A 21,463-nucleotide genomic window follows, 5' to 3' on the forward strand; every position below is an offset into this window, starting at 1 on the left:
ACATGTTTTACTCCCTCTGCAGGTGTATTTATCACTCACGGAGATGTAGGAGTAGGGACCATTGTCGGTTCAGCAGTTTTCAACATCCTTTGCATTGTTGGTGTCTGTGGATTGTTTGCAGGACAGGTTAGTATGATATTCAATCTTTATAGAACTCAATTGCTTACAATTTAGGAGTTTCCATGAGCAAATATTTTAAAAAAAAAAAAAAAAGTATTAGTCAAAACCAAAAATGAGCTGGCATTGTGAAAAATGTCAAATGTTGGACAGAATTTACAAATGCTTTACAAAGAGCAAATATTTTCAAAAGGTTCAGCTGTTGTTTCAGGACTCTGAACCTGTAGCTTACAGAGAAAATTCATTCTTCTTCATACGATACTGTGTTCACAGTCAACTGATCAGTGGCATCTCCAAATCTTTCCTGGTACTGATGGTAATACAAGAATCTAGGACACACACAGGAGATTTGCTCCATCTACTCAGTAGATGGTTGGACTGTGTGTTGTATTTTTTAGGTATTAAGTCTGATATATCCACAAATATAACGAAGTGGGAACCATTGACTTGCTGCAGTACAAAGAATTGCACGTTACAGCTGAAATTATGACCAATTAAAATATCATTAGCAGTAAATGTATTTAATTAATGGAAGTTTCTATGTGTTTTTAATTACTGGTGGTTATTATAGATCCATTGTCTAACAGACTGATATGTCTTACTTTTAGCATACATCTGCAATTGGTTCCAGAATTGTTGCTAATAATAATTCTACTCACACACCTAAATAATTGCAAGATAGAGGCCTTTGTTTTGTTTTTAAAATCTCATATTTTTGTTGGCTGAAGGTGTGATATTTTTCAGGTGGTTCGTCTCACCAAATGGGCTGTGTTCCGCGACTCTGTGTACTATACGATATCTGTGATTGTACTTATTATTGTAAGTAGTTCTCTTTCTTGCTTCTACACAGTAATTTTATTTCATTGATTCTGGGTAAATTTTTCTAAATAGAGCACAGGTGAGAGACAGCTTTGTTCATCTACAGCAGTGTAGTTGTTCCTGAACGTGTGCACTTGCTCTATCTCGTCACAAGAAGGGGAAGAAGAGGCCACTTTGTTTGTTTTGTAACAAATATGGAACACTAGCTGCCCATTCAGTTCCAGGAGTTACAGAGGGTGGGGTAAATGTGTATAACCACTGGATCTAAGAGCAGAAGCAAAACGACTGTGTTTTGTGCTAGAACTTAGACCAGCTGTTGAAAGGGCTCAGAGCTAGGTGTCTTCAGAATACATGAATTTGCTGTCATTTACACAGCACAGCATATGGGTAGATGTGTGCATATGTGTTTGTCTTTCACAGTCAGACTGTTTTACTCAGTAGTATTTTTAACAATCAGTGACAGGGATCCAGGCCTTGCTCACAAGGTTTGTACTTTGTGAAGGACACAATCCATACAGTGAAAGTTCTGGCTAGAAAGTGTTAAAACTTGAGTAGCTTCTGCTAGATATGAGTAATATATATTAAATAAATTTGTTTTTCAAGATAGGTCTTAGAAACGGTCAATTTATGTGCTTTCTTTTTTTTTTTTTTCCTTCTTCTAGTTCATTTATGATGAGAAAATTGTATGGTAAGTTGTGTGAATTATTCCCTGTAGTCCCGTATTTGCCATGAGACTGATCAGCAAATAGACTTGTGGTGTGATTAGCTTTCATTCCTACCCACTGGGAGTGTGAGCTGGATTTGACACCTAGGAAGTCCTGTGTATGTTCTTTGTTTTGTTTTTTTTTTTTTTTTAAGATGATCAGGGAAAACTGCAAGAAAAATTACGAAATGTTCACAAAGTAAATAGGCTATATATTAGGCCTGAAGACTCATGAGTGCAGAGTAACAAAAGTTCTGCTGCTCTCATTCTGGCTGTTAGCATTTCTGGGTGTGCTGGGTGTGCCAAAGAGCAGTCCAAGGTGGGATCTTAGTGGAACATCATATGCATCTTCTAGAAGAGTCCTCTCAGACTGCCTGGCCTGGGCTTCAGCACAGAAATGACCAGAGGCTTTGGCATTATGATCCTCAGAGTGTAGCTGTGTTTTCAGTGTGCATAACACATTTCTGAAATACATGCATTACATTTATTTGCATGTTTACTGGAACCTGAGACTCTGCTTCCCCTCCATTCTACTAAAACACCGTCTGATCCTCATGATGTGAATCCTGTGTACACAAATGCGGCTTGTACTAGGTGTATAATGCACACTCCTACGTAAAACTGGTAAAGCATACAGCTGTTTGAATGGCCTTTTAACACTTCTTTTTGTCTCTTTGAGGTGGGAAAGCCTTATACTCATCATTATGTACTCATTCTACATACTTATAATGAAGTAAGTGCTTTTTTTCTCTGTATGCCCTTAAGGTCTTAGTTGACCATCATTCTGTTGGTGTAGTTTTGTCCTTGACCTTCCTGCTGAGCACAGTACAGCCAGTCATGTGTCTGTGTAAGATCCCTTGCTTTTTTGTGCTTAATCAGTTTTACTCTAGATTTGTACACAGTTAACAACAAATATTTTCATGCATCCTTTTCATAGTGCACTGAGGTAAAGTGGCTTTCAGAAAAACTTGAGACAAAATGTTATTTATACAAAGATATATAAGTCTACCAGGTGTTCTGGATTGTCAGCACACAGCTTGTCAGCTATTACATGTATTTTGTAACCTCTGGAGAACAGGGTCAAGGAACATTAGACAGACTGCTAAGCATGTCTTGATCTTCAGACTGTCTCATACCAGAATGTGTAGTGACATCCTTCTTCTCTAGTGGCATTGCCTCTGACGGGAGAGTCAGAGATCTGACTGGTACTACCGGGGCCTGTGAGTCTACCCAGTTGCTTAGACTTACGCCTTGGTGCCTTCTGCTCACAAATCATGCTTTGTGGAATTTCTGTCTCCCTTTTCTCCTACATCAGGTCTTAGCAGAGATCATTGACAGCCCTCTTAGATCCCACTCTAGTGCTAAAATAGATGTGTTATTTCTTTAGATGGGTATGGTCAGCAGTCCCAGAAGTGCTGAAGCAACTGCCATGGGGAACACAGTACTGAGAGAAACAGTGAGGTGAATTGCGAGCTGATGCAGGAGGAAAGAAGCTGATGTACAGTGAATGTCCTGGCTCCAAAATCTGCAGCTCCAATGTTTTACCTTCACTAAATTTACTCTAGTGTCTTTTTTGCAGATTGCTGTAACTCACAAGAGAGATACAGGCCTTGCTTTCCTGTCAGATTACCACTTAATTGGATAGTGCTTTCTCTTAACTTCCTATTAGTTGTCAGAGAACATGCATCTAGGCTTTACTGCTTGCCTACCTAAATTGTTCTCAGGTGCTTAAAAGCTTGACAAGGCAATGCAACAATCCAACCTTTTCAGACCTTTCCTTTGCACTTGCAGGTACAATACGAAGATGCAAAATTTCTTCACCCTTAAAAGCAAGAATGTTGGAAATGGTGACACAGTCAGCAATGAGCTGGAAGATGGTAATAAATGTTGTGCCCCTAGTTGTGATGACCCATCCATTCCATTACTATGGAAAGGTAAGGCTGAGCAGACAGGACTTTCAAAAAGAGTAGTTCACATCCTTTTTATTTCTTTAATGTGGACGAAAACAGTGTTACTATTCAATCATATGCAGGAATTTTTATTGGATTACTTGACAATTCAGCAGTTGGACTGCCAGATGAAAAAAACCCAACCAAATTTGGTTTTTTTCATATTCCGAAAATAAGCTGCTTTGCACATTGGCAATTTTGCTCCCTTTTTATCTCCTGTTCAGTGATGAGCTACAACACTGTGAAATAAATATTCTTTTCCGTGCCAAGAAGAAGGTAATTTTCACTTCTATAGCTAGTTTGGAACTAGAGAGTTCGGTGTTGAAGGAAAGGACATGGTCAGATGAGTGGACAAGAGGGATTATGTGCCGAGTTCAGATCCTCAGAAGATTGACTTTTACATGCCTAAATAGTTCTGTATACGTTGTCAAGAATATATGTCAAATTGAGAAATGTAGGTTCTTTGCTGTCTGTTTTTTTGTCATAAAGGTGAAGAAAATGATACCCAACTTCTGGTACTGAAGGTAAGCAAACATACCTGGGTATTTTTGGCTTTTTTGTAAGCCTGTTTTTATCGTTGTCTTATCCCTCTTCCATTCCCTCTTCTTTCTGTAGACCAAAAACCATTCCTACCTTCAAAGCAAAATCCATATAGTTTAGTGAGCTCTTGGGATACTCTTAATGAGTGAGGTCTCCTTCCTTTGTTCGTTGCAGACATCTCCCATTCCAGAAGGCTGAGCTCAGCAGCAATGTAGGTGGCATTTGGAAAGGTCCTCGTGTAATAACAAATAGTGGCAAACAGGAATTTCGAGCAGACTCAGAGAATCCGCTCTTTTCTGCTTTTAGTGTTTAGACATGGGATCTCTTCAGGCTGTAGGTACTGTCACTTACTACAGGTTTATACAATGATAGCACACTGATACTCTGGTCTCAGATATTGTGTTTAGACAATAGTTTAATAGAGATTTGAAATTACTTCTCATAGGATATTGTAGGATAATTCAATGAAGATATATTTGAAATACTTTGACTACATTTTACAATGAACTTTTGTGAACACTGATTATGATACAGTGGAGTCTGTCACTTGGATGTGGAGGTGTGTACATTCAGGGTTCAGAGGATACCTCCTAAGGCAGTTGTTACTTAGGTATTCAAGTGACGACACAGGAAAAGGGTGATCCAGTGAAAGAATACAGATATTAGGAGTTTTTACTTCCAAGGCATTGGTTGGGTTCTGAGGTCATCTCCTTGCATGCTCTCCTCTCTGTCCACTGTGTGGTAGGGGATGATAGCACAAAGTGCTTGCCTGTCCACCTGTTTCTTTTTCAGAAAATGTGAAGTTTATTTAATCCTTGTAAAGAACATGCAGAATTTTTAGGAAAAGGAGCGAGAAAGCTAATAAAAACCTGGATTCCTGAGAGCGGTGTCTCCACTAGCAACTGTCCACAGCAGACTACTCCTCTAGTTTCCCTCAAAGATGCACTGAGACTGCAGTTTCAGTCAAATTCCTTTTGCCTTCTCCAGGACACATTACACAACTACATACTGCATTGGAGGGACTGTTGTCCAGAGTGTGAAAGTGTAGATATTATCACAGGCAAACCTACTTGGGATGAGAGAAGACACAAAGATGAGATTAAGGAGGTGACAGGGTTTGGAGTGAGCAATGAGAGAGGAGAATGGCAGGGTTAGCCTAGCTGCTTTGTTAGATGGGTGCTTCATGTGTCAAGAAGCTGTCCTAGGAAACCATCACATGGCTGCCTGTTGCATCTCCCTCCTGTTGAGTCAAAATATGCCATGACCTGTTGTCACAGAGGCAACCCAAAATCAGTTTTAGGTGGACAACAAGTTCCAAAACAGACTATTCTGACCGGAAAAATGCAGCCAATAAATGGAATAGAAACAGGGTTTATACAATTAATTAACACTCCGACAACATAAAATACAGGTTCAGATATTAGTTGAGGAGATTATTGGGGTACAGCAAAATAAGAATAATGAGGATCCACAGTGTGCATGCACACACTCACAAGAAATAAAACCTCTGACTCCAGGGTACCCACAAGAAATAATCACTCACCTGGGTTAGGCAAAGACTCATTCAAGGATGTATCCAGTAAATTACCACTCACCCAAACGAGGAGGTGAGGCGCTCTCAATCCCGGGAAGTCTCCTTAGACAGTGTCCCAGTCTAAGGAGAGGGCTCCAGTTCACAGACTCGCTGCTCCAAGAAGACCACTCCAAAGGGGGCCTTTGGTGGGAACCCCGTTTTATAGTCTGGTCAGATCTGGCTGTGGGCATTACAACATGGTCCAGAAGCTTTGCAGCTACTCTGGGCACCTCCTCTGGTAAAGACCCTGTCAGTAGACTTAGGATCCTGTTAAGGACCCGGTCAATTGACCGAGGGTCCTACCCCTCCTGCCCCACCAGCTGGTAGAGGTGAAGTCACCCTGCCCTGGGGTATGGGAGGATGTGACTATCAACACTTTGGTACCACCCTAGGTCTCTATGTGGAGACAGGTACAGTGGGGCACAAAAGGTGCTAAAAGAGTCATCAACTGCCCCATTGAAGGCTCCAGATCTCAGGGGGGTGTGCAACTGCCACACCTATCAGTGGCTCGCTGCTCGTTGGCACTGGGCTTGGCTTCCCAAGCTGAGCTGCCCCTTCCCCAGCAGCAGCTCTGAGGAACAGGAGCACTGCTACCAGCAGGGAGAGCGCTAGAGCTGGCCTCTGCCTTACCTCCAACTAGTAGTTAGCAACCTCCCTTGGCTTCACCAAGGTGTAGGTTTAACCTTAATCTGATTTTCCACAGGAGGAAAGTCTGATTACTTGTGCAAAAATAACATTGCTTTGGGAGAGGAACTTTCTTCCTACCAGGGATGGTTAGTCTGTTGATCAAGGCACAGATAAAAGTGGGTTTCACATGCTGCACAGCTCTCTCTTACACTTGTAAGTTTTATTACTTTTAAGAGCTTTCAGTGTTACAATATAAAAGCTTCCATTACTGAAGTTTCAGAGAGAAAATGAGAGCTTTTACCATAAGATAAATTCAAGGGTGAGTTTTACACACACAGATAATAAAGGCGAAATATTTGTACTTTGTGAATAATGCTCCTATTTTAATAGTACAAACATATGGCTAACTGCTCTTGGCTTTTATTATGTTGACCCAAATTTCTACCAGGTGGTATGGTTTGATTCCTGCCTAAAACGAGCAACTCTAGAAAAAAATGGGTTTCTGAGGGCCTGATCAGGAGTCAAGTCAACACGAAGGTTTCTGTTGATTTTTGACAGGGTTGTTGGTGATGACCCTTCATGGTGAACAGGAAGTTTATGTAGTCAGTTAAAAGGAAAAGCCATGCTGAGAATATATTTCTCAAAGTATCGCAAAGGAGAAACAAAAAAGGCTTTTCTCTGTGCCACATTTGTGGAAACTACTTTTGCGATTTTTTAGGTGGAGCCTGTTTGTACCATATGGGACCAAGATATGTATATTTGTGGGCATAGGGATTGAGAATGAAGAACTGTTATGAAAATGAAAGCTCAATATACTGCAGTAAGTCAAAACAACTGTAGTTAGTTACATATATATTTTTATAGTGATTCGTTCTACATTACTGCTGAGTTTTTTATCATGGTATTTCATCAAAGCTGGGTATGTTTGGTCACTCTCCTTAGTGCTCTAAGAAACAGTTCCAGAGCAACTGCAGTGCTTCCATGTTTTTCGCAGAATCACAGAATGGTTGGGGTTGGAAGGGACCTCTGGAGACCTTCTAGTCCAACCCACCTGCTAAAGCATGACACTCTAAGATAAAGAAGCGCTTTGGAGACTTCACTGGAGAAACTCATGTGAGAGCAGTTAATCTGCTGAGGCTGTTAAAAAGATATCTGGCCTTTTGCCTTACCACGATTGCTGTCAAACGTTGGTTTGGTGTTGTTTCTTGTTGTTGTTGTTTTGGGAGTTGGTTTGGTTTTGGGGTTGTTTTCTCTTGTTGTTTGGTTTGGTTTTTCTCTGTCTAACTAAAGCAAATGTTAAGCTACTGTGGTTGAGTCGTCTTCTTTGAGAACTGGTTCCTTGGTAGCCACTTCTGTGAGGCTTGGTTCCTAGGAAGCTTGTCTGGCTGTATAGTCTTTCGCAAAAAAGCTGCTCACTCTTAGGAGTCATTGGAATGGATGTACTCCTCACTTACTGCACTACTCAGCAAGGTTAATTTGTTTTAGATGTCAGGCAGGGGGAGGTTAATTGCTCCTTAATGTTTATCAAAAGCAAAATTACTATTACTTCTATTCTCCGTTAGAGATATTAAGCTGCAAGACAAGACTACAGAGTGGATTCTTTGAGTAGGGCATGTTTCTGTGTGAAATCAAAAATCTCTTTATGATACTTCAGGTGACTCCAGTGTACTCACTGAAAACTCATTTTAGTGAAACAAAGCAAGACACTCAAATGCTAAAGGGTAAGAGATACAGCTGTTTTCTGGTGATTCACAGACTTGCTACATTTTTCTTGTTGAATGATAATGGAAGGTTATATTTCTTCAACTTCAAATATGTTAGAAGATGCTTCAGACAGCAAAGCATTTATTGCATGATGTGATTTACATGCATGCAGGGATCCAGTCTTCTTCCTGAAAACCAAATGAAAACCAAAAATAGTTCAAGACTGTAACAATAAAAAAAAAAAAAAAGTTTTCTGTGTGTTTAGAACAGGTCTGTTTTAATTCCTTTGTTTGAGTGAAATGTTTTCTTAGATTTCCTTTGCTTCCTGACTGGAACCATGCACTAATAGTTATCTTTCACTCCTGTTTTCTAAATTATCTTCCTCTTCTTAATGTAAGTAACTTGATGCAAAAGGGGAGTGGGAGGGTAAAGCCGAGCTAGGCAAAGCCAAAACCAAGCAGCAAAGAATTTTGTTGGGTTTTTTTCTGTACATATTATTACATGTAATAATTAATATTTATTAAAGTCATATGCATATTTCTTGCCCTGCTTTCTAACACCACATGGGTATGTCTCCTGTCTGCTGAGCCTTGCTCTGCTTGCTGTGTGTAGTCTGTAGCATTTGTGAGAATATTGGTTTGTTGTTGAGCTCTGAAAATCCTTGCCTGTACTTGTGTTGATTTCCAATATAATTTAGTCTCTCTGTGTTCTTAACACAGTAGAACCAAACTCTTAACCTTGGTACAACTTCCTTTATATTAACAAAGGCTTACTTATAACATGTATTTGTTCTTGACAATTGTTGTTTTTCATCATTTCAAATCTTGTCATGTTAAAGATATTAACAATATTCTGTGATGGTAAAGTGAAGATTTCCAGAAGGAGTACACACAACATTAGGGACTTCTGGATGTGCAGCGCCTTGACCCAGGGACATAGCTTTAAAGGTGTCAGGAGCACTGTCTGCGCTGCCACAGGGCAAGTGCTTTTAGAGGAGGTTTACAAAACCATAGTGGGACATAAGCAAAGAAAACCAGTACTACAGCACGAATGGCTGAGTAAAACCCACTCACATTTCAAGAGTGGCCACCTTAGCAGAGTGAAATCCCTTTTTAGCATGTGACCTAAACGAAGTGCACAACTGATGAGCAGACTCACCAGCTGCAAAATTATTACAAGAAAGTCTCTTGTAAATTCAAGCATTCAGATGAATATTACTCCCACCTGAGCTTGAAAAGAATGACTCCGGGTGATGGGAAGCATGGTAAGATCAATTACACAACTAACTCTGTCCATTGTGATCATTAGTGAAGGGGATGCAGCAGTATGGCCAAAACAGTGTTGTGATGGTGGATGAGATCATCTGCTCGAGTCCCCCAAAGTATGGGTTCCCTGAAGCTGGATTACGGTTGATGATTACAAGTAGATTTGGACCACGCACCAGACTGCGGATGGCAAGCCGAATAATCATTAATGAGGTAGGTTTATTACGAAAACAATAAATGACTGTGAGACATAGTGACACTGTGCTCATAGTGGTGCTGGAATTCAGATTCTCCCGTGCTCCTAGGGATGGTCTTTCTCTAGCAACTGTGTCACAGCAGGTTTGAACATGGGTTTTCAGTTGGTGATGCTGCGTGTCTTAATTGGAGGCAAGGAGCGACTGCATTATTTCCCTGTCAGAAGATGTTTGTTTCAATGTGTGTGTGTGTGTGTGTGTGTATTTGTGCACACTGGGATTCTATCTGAAGCAGAAGAATTGGTTTTGATCATTACAAAAGTGGTCAGGCTAAAAAATGGTAATGGAGAGGGCAACCAAAAATCTGTAAGAACTGCTCTTACAGCAGCAACACATCAGGATCACATCAGATATTTGCCTATCTCTTTAGTCTTCAGTGTAATCCTAAACTCAAAATGAAAATGGACAAAAATGTTTTCATGAGAGCAATTTGCTCTGGACAGTTTCAGTTAACTCTTATTTGATACATTGTCACCACCATATAATGTTTATTTCATACCCTGCGACTGCAGTGACAGGACTGGCCAAGTGATGCTGTTCTGAGCTTACGTGAAGTACCAGGGGTGGAATCTTTGCCCTGCCAGTCTTGGCCTCTGTGAAGGCAAGATTTTGTCCTTTGCTCCATATGGTGTCAAATATGAGAGGTTTTTAGCCTGGCAAATAAATTAATTTTAGCAAGTTCCTAGAATTCGAACATTTTAACACAGTTCATGTGTCTACCCAGCATTATGAGCACCCCAAGGAAGGAAAGCAGCGCTAATATATTTGTAACAAAAGTCCAATATAATGCTAAAACAGTTAAATGTTCATTAGAAAGTGAACTTGGTAGCATACAGTCAAGAGTAGAAGATCAGATAGAGCATACAACAGCAGTCGACTCTGTAAAAGTTCTGTGTTGAAAGCAATTAACTGATGAGTAAAAATTCTTCATGGATATGTGCACAGAGCTGATACTCATTCAACATCTGTGAAAAACATTAGCTAAACCAGAGCATTTTGGATCTATATTCTTTTGCATTCTCACTGCCAAAATTTTCTAAAATATTCAGATATGAGTTTTCTCTGTTTTTCATCACAGTGTATTAATAGTAGTTTCAGAATTTTTTACTTTATTTTCTCAAGACATTTCAGAGTGCTTTTTAGGAAGTTGCAACAACTTTTCGTGAAAAAGACAACTCTTAACAGCCCTGCGTTATCCCATCTAAGAAACTAAAAATATTTCTTTCTTTATAAACATGGGAAATTACTTTTACATCTTGCATTCTCCAGTGTATTAGTGGGTATATATACTGACATTTAAAACCTATGTCTAATTGTTGTACTATGTGCTGGAACTGTAGCAGTCTTATACACGTCTGCTGGAGCAATTATGAGCTTCATGAAAGTATACTCTTGGACAAGGGCAAAAGGAGTTAGTTGTGCTTTTGAAATTAGATGTGGGACCTTTATATTTACCTCAAGGAATGAGGATAAGAGTGAGGGAGAAGAGTTGGACCTGAGCAGGAGAGATCCTGGGTAATTTATAAGCCACCTCTTAATAGCGAGGAAACGTCTTGAGTGTTACCACTAGATTATGGTGGTGTTGCTGGTTTGAGAGGGAACCGTTGAATGAGAAGTGCTTCAGAATAGCCACACTCATGAAAACATGGTGTGGAAGAAGAGATATGACAATTTTCTCCATCTTGGCTTGAAAGACTCCTGCCAGTAATTTTGAGGTGAATGGTCAGCTGAAGACAGGTAAACCACAGACAGATTTGTTTGTTACTGACTGGAAGGAAGGCTTTGTGGAGAAACATCACAGCTCACGTGACAGGGGCTGAACAGACAGCAAAACGCAGATTTAACTAAGTCGATATTTTCCAAACTATGGCAGTTTTGTCTTTGATACTGTGCAGCGTCAGCGGTTAATCCGGACTGCCAATGGCTCAAGCAAACCACTTCAGAATGGGAGACAGCAGAATATTGAAAATGGGAACATCCCTGTGGTGAACCAAGAGGAGGAATATGAACACAACAATCTATCTCCCTTTTCAGTGCCAGGTAAGGCTTATTTTCCAGATGTTTATAGTAAGGAAACAGAAAATAATTAAAATGCCAAAAACTGGGTTGTAAGAAAGGACAACATACGTGAGGAGAGAGGAGGAAGGGGATTGATTTGAGTGTCTGAGGGCTGGATTTGATGACAGTATAACTGAACTGGAGGCTGTGTGGCTAAAAGCAGATCTTAGAAAAGTGTTTTCCAGCGATCATGCACAATAACAGTAGAAGAGCTGGTTTAGCAGAAACAAAAGGAAAGCAGGCAAGGCAGATCCATATTAAAAAACATGTCGGACTACCTCAATGAGTGCTGCATGGCTAGTAGTTTTGAAGTCAGCAGTTAATAATGGCCTGCTGGAGGTTGCGAGGCCAGAGGCAGATAGGTGCGAAAATATGTAATAACTTGATTTAGTGACTTTGCGGGAGGCTTCTTGAATTAAAAGGAAGAAAGATTTCAGGGGAGAAAGATTGTGTGATATCTTTGACAGTATTTAATATTCTTAGCATAGCAGTATATAATAATATTCACGTTTTGAAATTTTTTGGAAACTCTTGATGTGAAGGGCTATGTGTAACAAACCTTGTTATGTTGGTGCCCTTAGCACATTAGCAGGTTGACTCTCCCCCAAGTGCTTTCGAGATTAGACAGCAGAGATTGGATCACCCCTCACAGACATGTAGTCAGCAGTCATCTGTCACACAGTTTCTGTGCAACACAAATATTACTTGGCATAAATGAATAACACATGCAATGAAAAAGAAGAGTTTTCCATGTTGTATATGATTCTAGTTTCATAGAGATTCCATTGCTTCAGTTGCTACCATTTTAGAAGAGATGTTTGTGACTGAACAGTGAAGCATGCAATGTGAAGGCTGCATAAACCATATTTTTATGTGTTACTGTGTTGTGTGTGTCTTACAGCGTCTTCTTGCAGTCAGCAGTTACAGACTTGCGTTGGGGGTAAAGAATGCAAGCAAACTGATTCACTGAAAACAGGCTCATTAGAGGGGGGTCCTGATATAATCAATGAGATAATGAAGGAAGTGTTTCTATTGTATGATGAAATAAGTGGATCCAAGTCAGCAATATGCTTGTGCACATAAACATGTTGTTAAAAGCAACAAAATCAACAATAATAACAGTAACAGTAATAAACTCTAAAAAAACAAAAAAAAAGTCTCCCCAACCCATCTTAAAATGCAGGATTCAGTGCACATGTTGGGAAAGAAGGTTTTTTAACTGAGTTATTTTTAACAGGTTTTTCGATTCAGGATTTAATTAGAGCAGTGCATTCGTGCATTTCTTCTTACATTCCAGGACAATGCAGAAATGGTAACATATGGCAAACATTACCTGGAGACCATATTTGGATTTGTTCAAGACTCAATTTCTTTATGAATAAAAAATAATTTTTGAGTAGAGCTTCCTAAATGTGTGAGACATTCACAGTAGACAGAAATGCTTTGAACTAAGGAGTTATTAGTTATGCCATTTGCCATTTTTAAATGCAGTTTTTCTGCATTTTTGAGAAAGTCTTTAAAGATAATTGAGGTGTAACCGGCCAAAGCGGAACCAGTGATGAAACTGTTCATACTGGACTGGAGCAAAAGTTCAAAATGAACTCAAAGAGTTGCATGGAAGTGGTAAAGTGATTGTTTAAAATCCTTATTGTTATCTTCAGGTTTTGTTATTCCCATTGTCTGGAGATGATTATCTCTTGGTTGGATTCTCATTGCTCAACTGATATATTCTGAGAGAGAATTCTTTCATTTTTGCTTTCAGAAGTACTACTTTAATAACTGGAGAAAATGTAAAGAACCAGCATCATACATTGTTGTTGTTTAAGTACTGTGGCACAAACAGTAGCCTAAAAAAATCCTGACATTTAAAACTGGCTTTAGGAAACAGGCAGTTTGGAGACAGTTTCCCAGGATCCCCTCTGGTTTTCTTTTGATATCTTTTCAGACTGAGAATAAGGCACATATACTGTCTAAAGATCAGAAGTTCATGTATTCTTTCAGTGCTATAAAGAGCTCTGTGAAGAATAAGCTTTCACTTTCCAATAGGACTTTCTAAGTCAATTGCTTGCAGTGTATGAAGTAGAAAATTCACGCCAGTATTTTAAGACATGCAACAGAAATAGCTATGAATTGGCCCAAACCTTTTTTTCTGCTGTGCTGTGTCACCTTTTTTTAGCCTAGTTTGGGGTTAGAGTTTCTTTCCTTCAAATTGCGTATTCTAGATCATTTTGCAAGAAGTTTTTTCTGAAACAGAAATAAATATGTGAAGTTTGAGGCATCACATCATTTCTGAGTGATTCCCAGTAATCATTTGCCATCTGTAATGTTTTTTGTTGTTCTCTTTTATCTTCTGTCAATGGCAATGCACGGCAATAAATGTAGAGCTTTAGCACACAGAAATAGAGAATAAAACTGTTACATAGAAACAGTCTGACACTACAGCATCCAGCCTAGATCCCACGTGTCAGACATCCAGAGAGATTCACCCCCAGGATGTGGTTCAGGCCCGTCTTGAAATGGGAGAGAGCACATCATTTTTATGGAAACTACATATGGTGTCATACAAACCAGATTTTGCCTTTGGTTTCTGTGTGGGAAGAAACATTCTCTTTAAAAGAAGAGTTATTTTCTTGACCTGACCTTTAGGCCATGATGATTATCTTCCAAGAGAAAGGCTCATTTGATACTTTACAATTTGATTACTGTTGTTTGGAAACTTTAAAAACAAACCCAGAGATCAGAATAAAGCAGGATGAAACTGAGCAGGCATATGTTGACAACAAAATGATGCGTAAAAGCCCTTGCATAGCTCAGTAGTCTTTTAGAGCCCAGACTCAGAAAAGCACTTTGGTACAGCTCTTAATGGATGCTTAAATCCCATTCACTGTCACATGTTCAGGATCCTTTAAAATACTCGGTGTTCTCAGCTCCTCCCGGTTTCACAGAAATGAAGAACTCCTTCTCTTACAGGATTGGACCATGGATGCTTTATGTAAGTCGTGATGGTGTTAGCTAAAATAAGAATAATAATTCCCAGGGCTAAAATGAGATGGCAATAAAGGAGATTAGCAATCCTGCCCAGTTTTGTACAGATCCAAAATATGAAGACAGAATGTAGGATAGAAGCAAAAAGGAATTAATGGTATCTACTAAAAATGTAAAAAATGTTTGTATTTGGTCAAACCAAATATTTGTCTTGCTCAATATTCTGACTCCAACCATGACTTTATGAAGAAGCCTGGGGAAGAATGAGACAGGACAAGTTGGACTTCAGCTGTTTTCAGCTCAAGGAACTTCCCGGACTGGGTGTGATATCTGAGTATTTAAAAATACTCAGCGGATTTCTCTTCTTCCTTGGTGTGTCTAATTGTCATCAAATCTTTGCAAATATTTAATAACTGCAACATCCTTTGGGAAGGAGTTTCATGGCTGTGTGAAGAACCATCTCCTTTTACTTGCTTTGACCCTGGCTCCTAATAGCTTCATTTGATGTTGTCTTTTATTGGAAAGCACAGTGAACATAGCAGAGCCCATGTACCTCACTTGAACACTCAGGATGTTGTAGCTCTTCGTTATATCCACTATGGAGTTGTGTGTCCTCAAGGCTGAGCTTGAGTTCCATGAAGAAACCTCTGTTTTCTGTCTGTGCAAACACCGATGCAGACAGTTCTTTTAGCTTCTCTGCAGTGCCCCCATCTTCTCTCAGTACTCCTTTACACTTTGATTGCTAGTGGACCCAGCAGACTTTCTGCTCCTAAGATATTTAAAGATTTATTGTGAATTTTGATTCCTCTGTGTAGTTGGTGCTCAGACTCTCTTTTTTTGGCCTGGTTTATGGTGCTTTTGCCTAAGTTTGGAAATACGATTTAGGTGGCTGAGTTAGGAAGAGAGCTGGTTTCCAAGCTGCTTTGGTGTTGCAAGAGAGACCTTCCAAGAAGGCAGTTCAGGGCAGGACCTAACTGTAGTATTCTGAAACGTTTTTTTGGAAGAGCTTTCTCTTGCCACTGCCCGTGTAATAATATCTACCTTAGAATTTGATTTCAGAACACAAATGTGCTTCTGAGGCACATTTCTCTCTTGCCTCATGTACTGCATTTTGATTTGCATTGTGTTCTTGGAGCTCATGAGTGAGACTCCTTTTATAGAAAACTAAACTGGAGAATGTGCTCCAAAAGAGCAATGAGTATTCTCTGGAAGAGGATGCACAGGATAAACTGGAAAAAGAAGTGGGCAAGGATTTCATTTACTATCTCATCACTTTGTTGTGAAAAGGCAAAGAGAGACTTCAGGAAGTCTGTAAATCCCAGTTCTCCCTTAAAAAAATTATAAAGTAGACAGCAAGGTTAAAAGATGCAAAATAAAACGTGCCAAAACCCAGCCAAGTCAAACAAGATATGGGGAGTACGTCTGTTCAGTGACATTTTATTTTTGTTGAATATTGTCCTGTGTAGACCTATAGTAACTCTGAGAGTAAAGCTTGTCTCTGCATACTGGAGCTAATTCTTTTCTCCCACTGTACCAAAAATGTGTCTTTAAAAGAAAGTTGTTGTAATAAATCCAAATATGCAAAGTGTGATAAAGACACAGGCTGAAAATAGAAATCAGAGTTGTTTTGTACAGAACTCATGGTCTGGAATTTGGAACTTTTATTCTGGAAAATGAAACTTCCGAGAAAAGTGTCAGTAGTTTGGAAAATAGTCTGTTTTGGATGAGGAAGAGAAGTAAAACATTGGTATTTTCCACAGAAAAAAGGAATTGTTTCCAAAGCTCTGTTGCAGGAGAATTGCAATATAAGTGTTTTAATATGTCAGCTGCCCACTTGGAGGGCTGACAAAGGCTGGGCCGTCTCGGATCCCCTTTTACACACTGTGGTAACACAGAGCGGCTCTTGCTCCCACAGCTCCTGGGGACAGCTGCAGAGCTGAAATCAATAAGGATTTTCCATAAGGTTGAAAAGGCAGCTGCTGTGTTAGTTTTCCTAACAGCAAATTGAAAACTGGTTTCTCAGAAATTTCTTTTGCAATAATGGCATTTTTCAGTGGAAAATAGTTCTGATGGAAAATTCACAATGCATTTAGTTTTTTATATCTATTTCAGTTGTTTCTATGTTGAGTCCCATACTTGGGACAAAAATTTGTATTCCTCTGTTGTGTTTTGGATACTGCACATGCTCAGAAATCGGTTAAGCTTTCACATTGGCTAATTTACATATACTAAAGTTTTCCAATCAGTCTCAGCTCTGAACAACAGCAATTTCTAGCAGAAATTTACTTGTGGTCTGGGTTATTACAAAGCTCCCAGTGTGGAGGTGTGTATGTTACTGTTGCACATTTTCAGGTCAAGATTTGAATTAATATTGGTAATGATGTGTGGGTGCAAATATATCTTGGTAAATAGAAAGCCTAATTAGGACCAAGGGGACAGGTAATTTAAAAATCACTTTTCATTGGGGGAAAAAAGTCGGTCAGTTCGTTGGTTGGGTTTTTTAATGAAAAATGGTAGAGAGATTTAAAAAGATAAAAAGAGGAATTTAAAAATGATGAAGTGGAGTGCCAAAAAAATCTGCAGCAATGATCTTCATAGGCCAGCCTGGATATGCCTTATTTTTTTTCTAAGTTTGTCATTGTCACAAGCAAAAAAAACCCCAGAAAAGTAGAAAACAAGAATAAACTCCAGGAAGCCTTTCTCATTTTGCAGATAAACTTAAATTAGAGAAAACCTTTCACGTTATTTCAAGTTACCTTAGAGATTTATACAAATACATAGCAATACAGTTATGAAAATGCTGTGTATGGATTCATTTTTTTCAGGAACGTTGCAGTTTCTTTTAGTTCAGTGAGCTACTAACTGCCATCTGCAAGATGTTTCTTTCTCATGTGAAGGTTTAGGCACGTTCTGAAGCAGCTCAAGTGTGGAGCTGCTTGACTGCTGCCTTCCAGAGGGAACACTGAGAGGACAAGCGCTCAAATTTCACAAACTACAGTAACTTAGATTTGACTCCTGATGGTGAAGTTCCAGATTCCAGTCTGTCTGTATTCCAAAAAAGCTTTATCTATACAGCTTATTGACTAGGACAGGTAGGCTGTCTGCACTGAATGTGTCTGAAATTCTGTTTCAGACTAGCTTGGGTCCATGGACTAAACACCCATTAGTATGTGGAGCACTTTTAAATTTGTGCTTCTGGTGCAGCTTTATGCCAAGGGAATCTCATTGGTGTGATACAAAGCTGCTCCATGTTGCAAACTAAAATACAGTAAATTGCAAATCAAAACACAATAAATGGGGACAATCAGGAGACTTAATTGAAGTGTACATTTCTGATCAGAATGAAAACACAGGTGTAGTTTCACACTTTCCTACCGAGCTTCTCTCAGATCTTTGTGAATGTTGTGAATAGGACATGTTGTGAATAGGACAGCATTTTTCCTGTAAAAGGCACTTTGGTGCCTTAAGGAAATATTTTTTTCCTCCCAGTGCTGTGATGTGTGTTGTTGAACAGATAGTGTTCACCAGGACACTATCTGTATGTGAAAGTAATTATTGTAAGCATAACATCTGGAAAAATGACAAGCCCAGGAATGCACTGAAAATCAGCAAAGGGTGCTGTGTTGTAGGGCTGCCACTTCATTTTCAGAAACATTGTAATCAGGCTCTTGTGTAATGATACCTCTCTGAAATACTTGGCATCCTTGGCTTCCAAATATCTGGAGAAATGGGAAAATGGCTGTATAAAGTAGGCAAAATAACTTTGTGCAAAAAGCCTCATCTTTCTGTTTTACAGTAGGGTGAAGTGAATAGAATATAGACCAGTGTTGCTTTCTGTAGTAAAGCAATATTCTTTCATCATTGTTGGGGGGAGTGCAACAGGCAAAATACACCTTTCCTCATCTCTGTGGGTTCCCACAGGAGCCTTCAAACCCAGGGCTCATAGGAGTGGCTGGTACTGCTGTTGAAACTGACCTAAGGCCTTGTAATGGGACCAGTGGTCTGTTTTTGTAAAACACCTATGCATCAAATGATAGCCTTAATGAGGATGATAATTTAATTCTTTACAGATGTACTAGGGAGCTAAGGAACAATCATAAAATAGTTTGTCATGAACTAAAAGCGTACCGCAATTTAACAAATGTATCACTAAATCATTTTAATGATTAGAGTGATGGTCAAAACCAAAACAACAGAGCAGCACTAGAAGTACTTTCAAAAGAACTAAAAAAAGAAAAGAACATTTTCAAGCTGCATATTGTTTGTACATTGATCTAAGCCAGGTAAAATGAATGAAGTAATCTATTTCCTAAAGAAATAGTCATCCTTTATTGAGGTTGCTGCAAAAATTACTGAATTATTTTAGAACTACCAAGTTACAGCATAAGAGTAGACTTCTTTAGCACTGGGTGTCACACAAGTACCATGACCCAGCATAGCAGGAGCTGAAGAAAATGGCTTGAGTCAGAACCAAGGCCAAATATACTTAAAGCTTCTTACAAAGTTTACAAAAGCTACCAGACCCTGTCACAAAAGAGATGCCAATGTAAAGTGTGTCAAGTAGGCTGCTTTGGCCATGGTGGTTCAGAACTATTGTGATCAGTCAGCTGCTCTGTCAAGCCAGCAAAACCCAGAATTAACATGCAGTTATTGTTCACCAAAGTCTCAAGCCTGGTTGCCATGTAATAAATGCAAATGTCATTTCCACAAACCGTCTAGCTGCAAAAACCAGTTCTGACTCATGGTGTTGTGTGGATAAAGTATCAGCACTAACAGAGTCAGGAATTTTAATCTGACATGCATCCATTCAAACTGAGCAAAGATAAGGAAAAGGCAAGTCTTCCTCCACTAATATTTCAGTTTTCCTGAAGCGGAGCAGCCATAGGAGTGGCAGTGGTAAGGCACTGTGAATTCTTACACTTTAGCATTTGTTTAAATAATTCAGGGCACTAGGCAGGATCCATGACAAAGTACATATTCCCCAGCAGAGGCTGAGTGCATCTATTTATTTGTACTCCAGGCAATTTTGTTTCTTCTCTTCATGTTATTGAAAAAATAAATGGGACTGAATCTCCTGTGTGTAGCAGTACTGAAGTCAGTCAGATTAAACCCACATCAGATCAGAATTAGATCCATATTTTTTTTTTCCTGTCAAACAGTCACGCACTCGCCCTGCATTTCAAATTACGTACTGAAGCAATTACTGACCTCGGTTGTGCTGACTTGTTGACTGTGAACCAAGCTTAGCAACTTGGGTAGACAAGGAGTAGAATTACCAAGCATCTTTTAATGATCTAAACTGTATCAAATTACACAGGAGGAGGTATAAATTACCATAGGATATTTACAACCTTGTTAATAAAGTTAAAGTGAGATATGAGCTAAGAAGTGTCATTTTCTGGACAGAACAGATAAAAGATAACTGTTTTAAAAATCTGTACAGCAGTATATGTAACCAGAGGGAAAAAAGGACTTTCCTATAAAATCTGTTATGGATCCCCAGTGACATGTAAAATTCTAGAATTAGAATTGACCCAAGGAGACTTCGGTAGTCATATGTGTTAGAAGTTCCACAGCCACAAGCTAAATAGGAATAAAGAGCTACAGCTAAATGGAAATAAAAAGCCAAACTTAGTCTAAGATTTCCTGGTGGGTTGATGGCATCTCAGAATTCACAAGAAAATCTCAAGGAGCTGATTCATAACTTAAGCAAGGCAGTTTAATACTAGAATACGTACCAATGTAAATTAATAAAGACTTGCATTTGGACTTACCAAGTTAAATTAGACTAGAAAGTAGACTCATAAATTACAGAATTATTATTAATTTTTAAATGTTTAATATTTAATTGTATCTGGTGCACATTGGTGCAGAGGGCAGATTACAATCTAATTGAATTCACTGACTAAACTTCCCATTAAACAAATCCTGAATCCCAATGTCTTCGCTGAAAGAAAATTCCTGGTGAAGATCAGTGGAGATTCCACTGATTATTACCTGTCCTTTGTAATTTAACTAAATACCTTCACTGGAAGATATATCTGATAGTTTTCTTCAATGCGATGAACAATTTTATTCATAATGGTATATTTTACTAGATCTCATGGGTATAATTATCAGTTAGTGATGGAGATCCTTACTAGCATAATTCTAAAACAATGTATAGAAAACACAAACAAAACCCACCATGCTGTTTGCTGTGATACTCTGGTTTAGCCTGGTAAACAAATTCCTTATCCTACTTGCAGGATACCTCATGAAACATGTAAGTGCCCTGTTTACATATGGTCCCATTAATAATAATTTTCTTTTATGTACTGATATTTATGTATGCATTTATTATACAATACTTTACATTTTTAAAAAACTAGGAGGTGTGTAGTTGTCTTCAATAGTTACGGTTGACTTTGGAGAGCTGTATAGGGGAAGTCAATATCTTTGGTTTCCTTTTACAGAGGATAAGAGACCATCTCAAGGTGGTGCTATATGCAGTTGGAGAGAGTTATTATAACAAGTCTAGATTTTCTAAGTACCAGTTTAAAGTTCTGCCCAAGTGACAACAGCGAAGCATGTGAAACAAGTTTGTCATGTTCCTAGACTGCGTCTGTACTTCTGTTTTCTGTGAGAGTATTTGTTTGCTTTGAGTTTGTTTTGGTTTGTTTGTTTGTTTGTTTGTTTTTTAATTTGGGATTAATAGTAATACAAGTATTTGAAAGAGCAACAAACCTGACTGTGAATTTGGGTTTTAAAATCATCCATGCTTTTAAATCATTGTAATTCTTTCATGAATTTACATAGACCTTGGCAGACTTATAAGATTCTGGATGTGTATACAGAACTTGGCTGAGAGTGATGAGACCAGCTATAGA

At 38.9% G+C, this 21,463-nt stretch overlaps 1 protein-coding gene across 2 annotated transcripts in view; it reads left to right on the forward strand.

Annotated features, from left to right (window-relative positions):
• The window catches only part of SLC24A4 (solute carrier family 24 member 4), a 98,140-nt gene that overhangs the window by 62,326 nt on the left and 14,351 nt on the right, over positions 1-21,463 (forward strand). Inside the window, exons 6-12 of one of the 2 annotated variants that reach the window (XM_065839445.2) lie at positions 23-126; positions 862-936; positions 1,599-1,624; positions 2,319-2,372; positions 3,431-3,573; positions 9,341-9,510; positions 11,447-11,591. In XM_065839445.2, the coding sequence (XP_065695517.1) occupies positions 23-126; positions 862-936; positions 1,599-1,624; positions 2,319-2,372; positions 3,431-3,573; positions 9,341-9,510; positions 11,447-11,591 (717 nt within the window). The remainder of the gene's footprint in view (positions 1-22; positions 127-861; positions 937-1,598; positions 1,625-2,318; positions 2,373-3,430; positions 3,574-9,340; positions 9,511-11,446; positions 11,592-21,463) is intronic. The other variant, XM_065839446.2, reaches the window with a different exon arrangement.

The sequence above is a fragment of the Patagioenas fasciata genome, chromosome 5 (assembly GCF_037038585.1).
Source record: "Patagioenas fasciata isolate bPatFas1 chromosome 5, bPatFas1.hap1, whole genome shotgun sequence".
Taxonomy (NCBI): Eukaryota; Metazoa; Chordata; class Aves; order Columbiformes; family Columbidae; genus Patagioenas; species Patagioenas fasciata.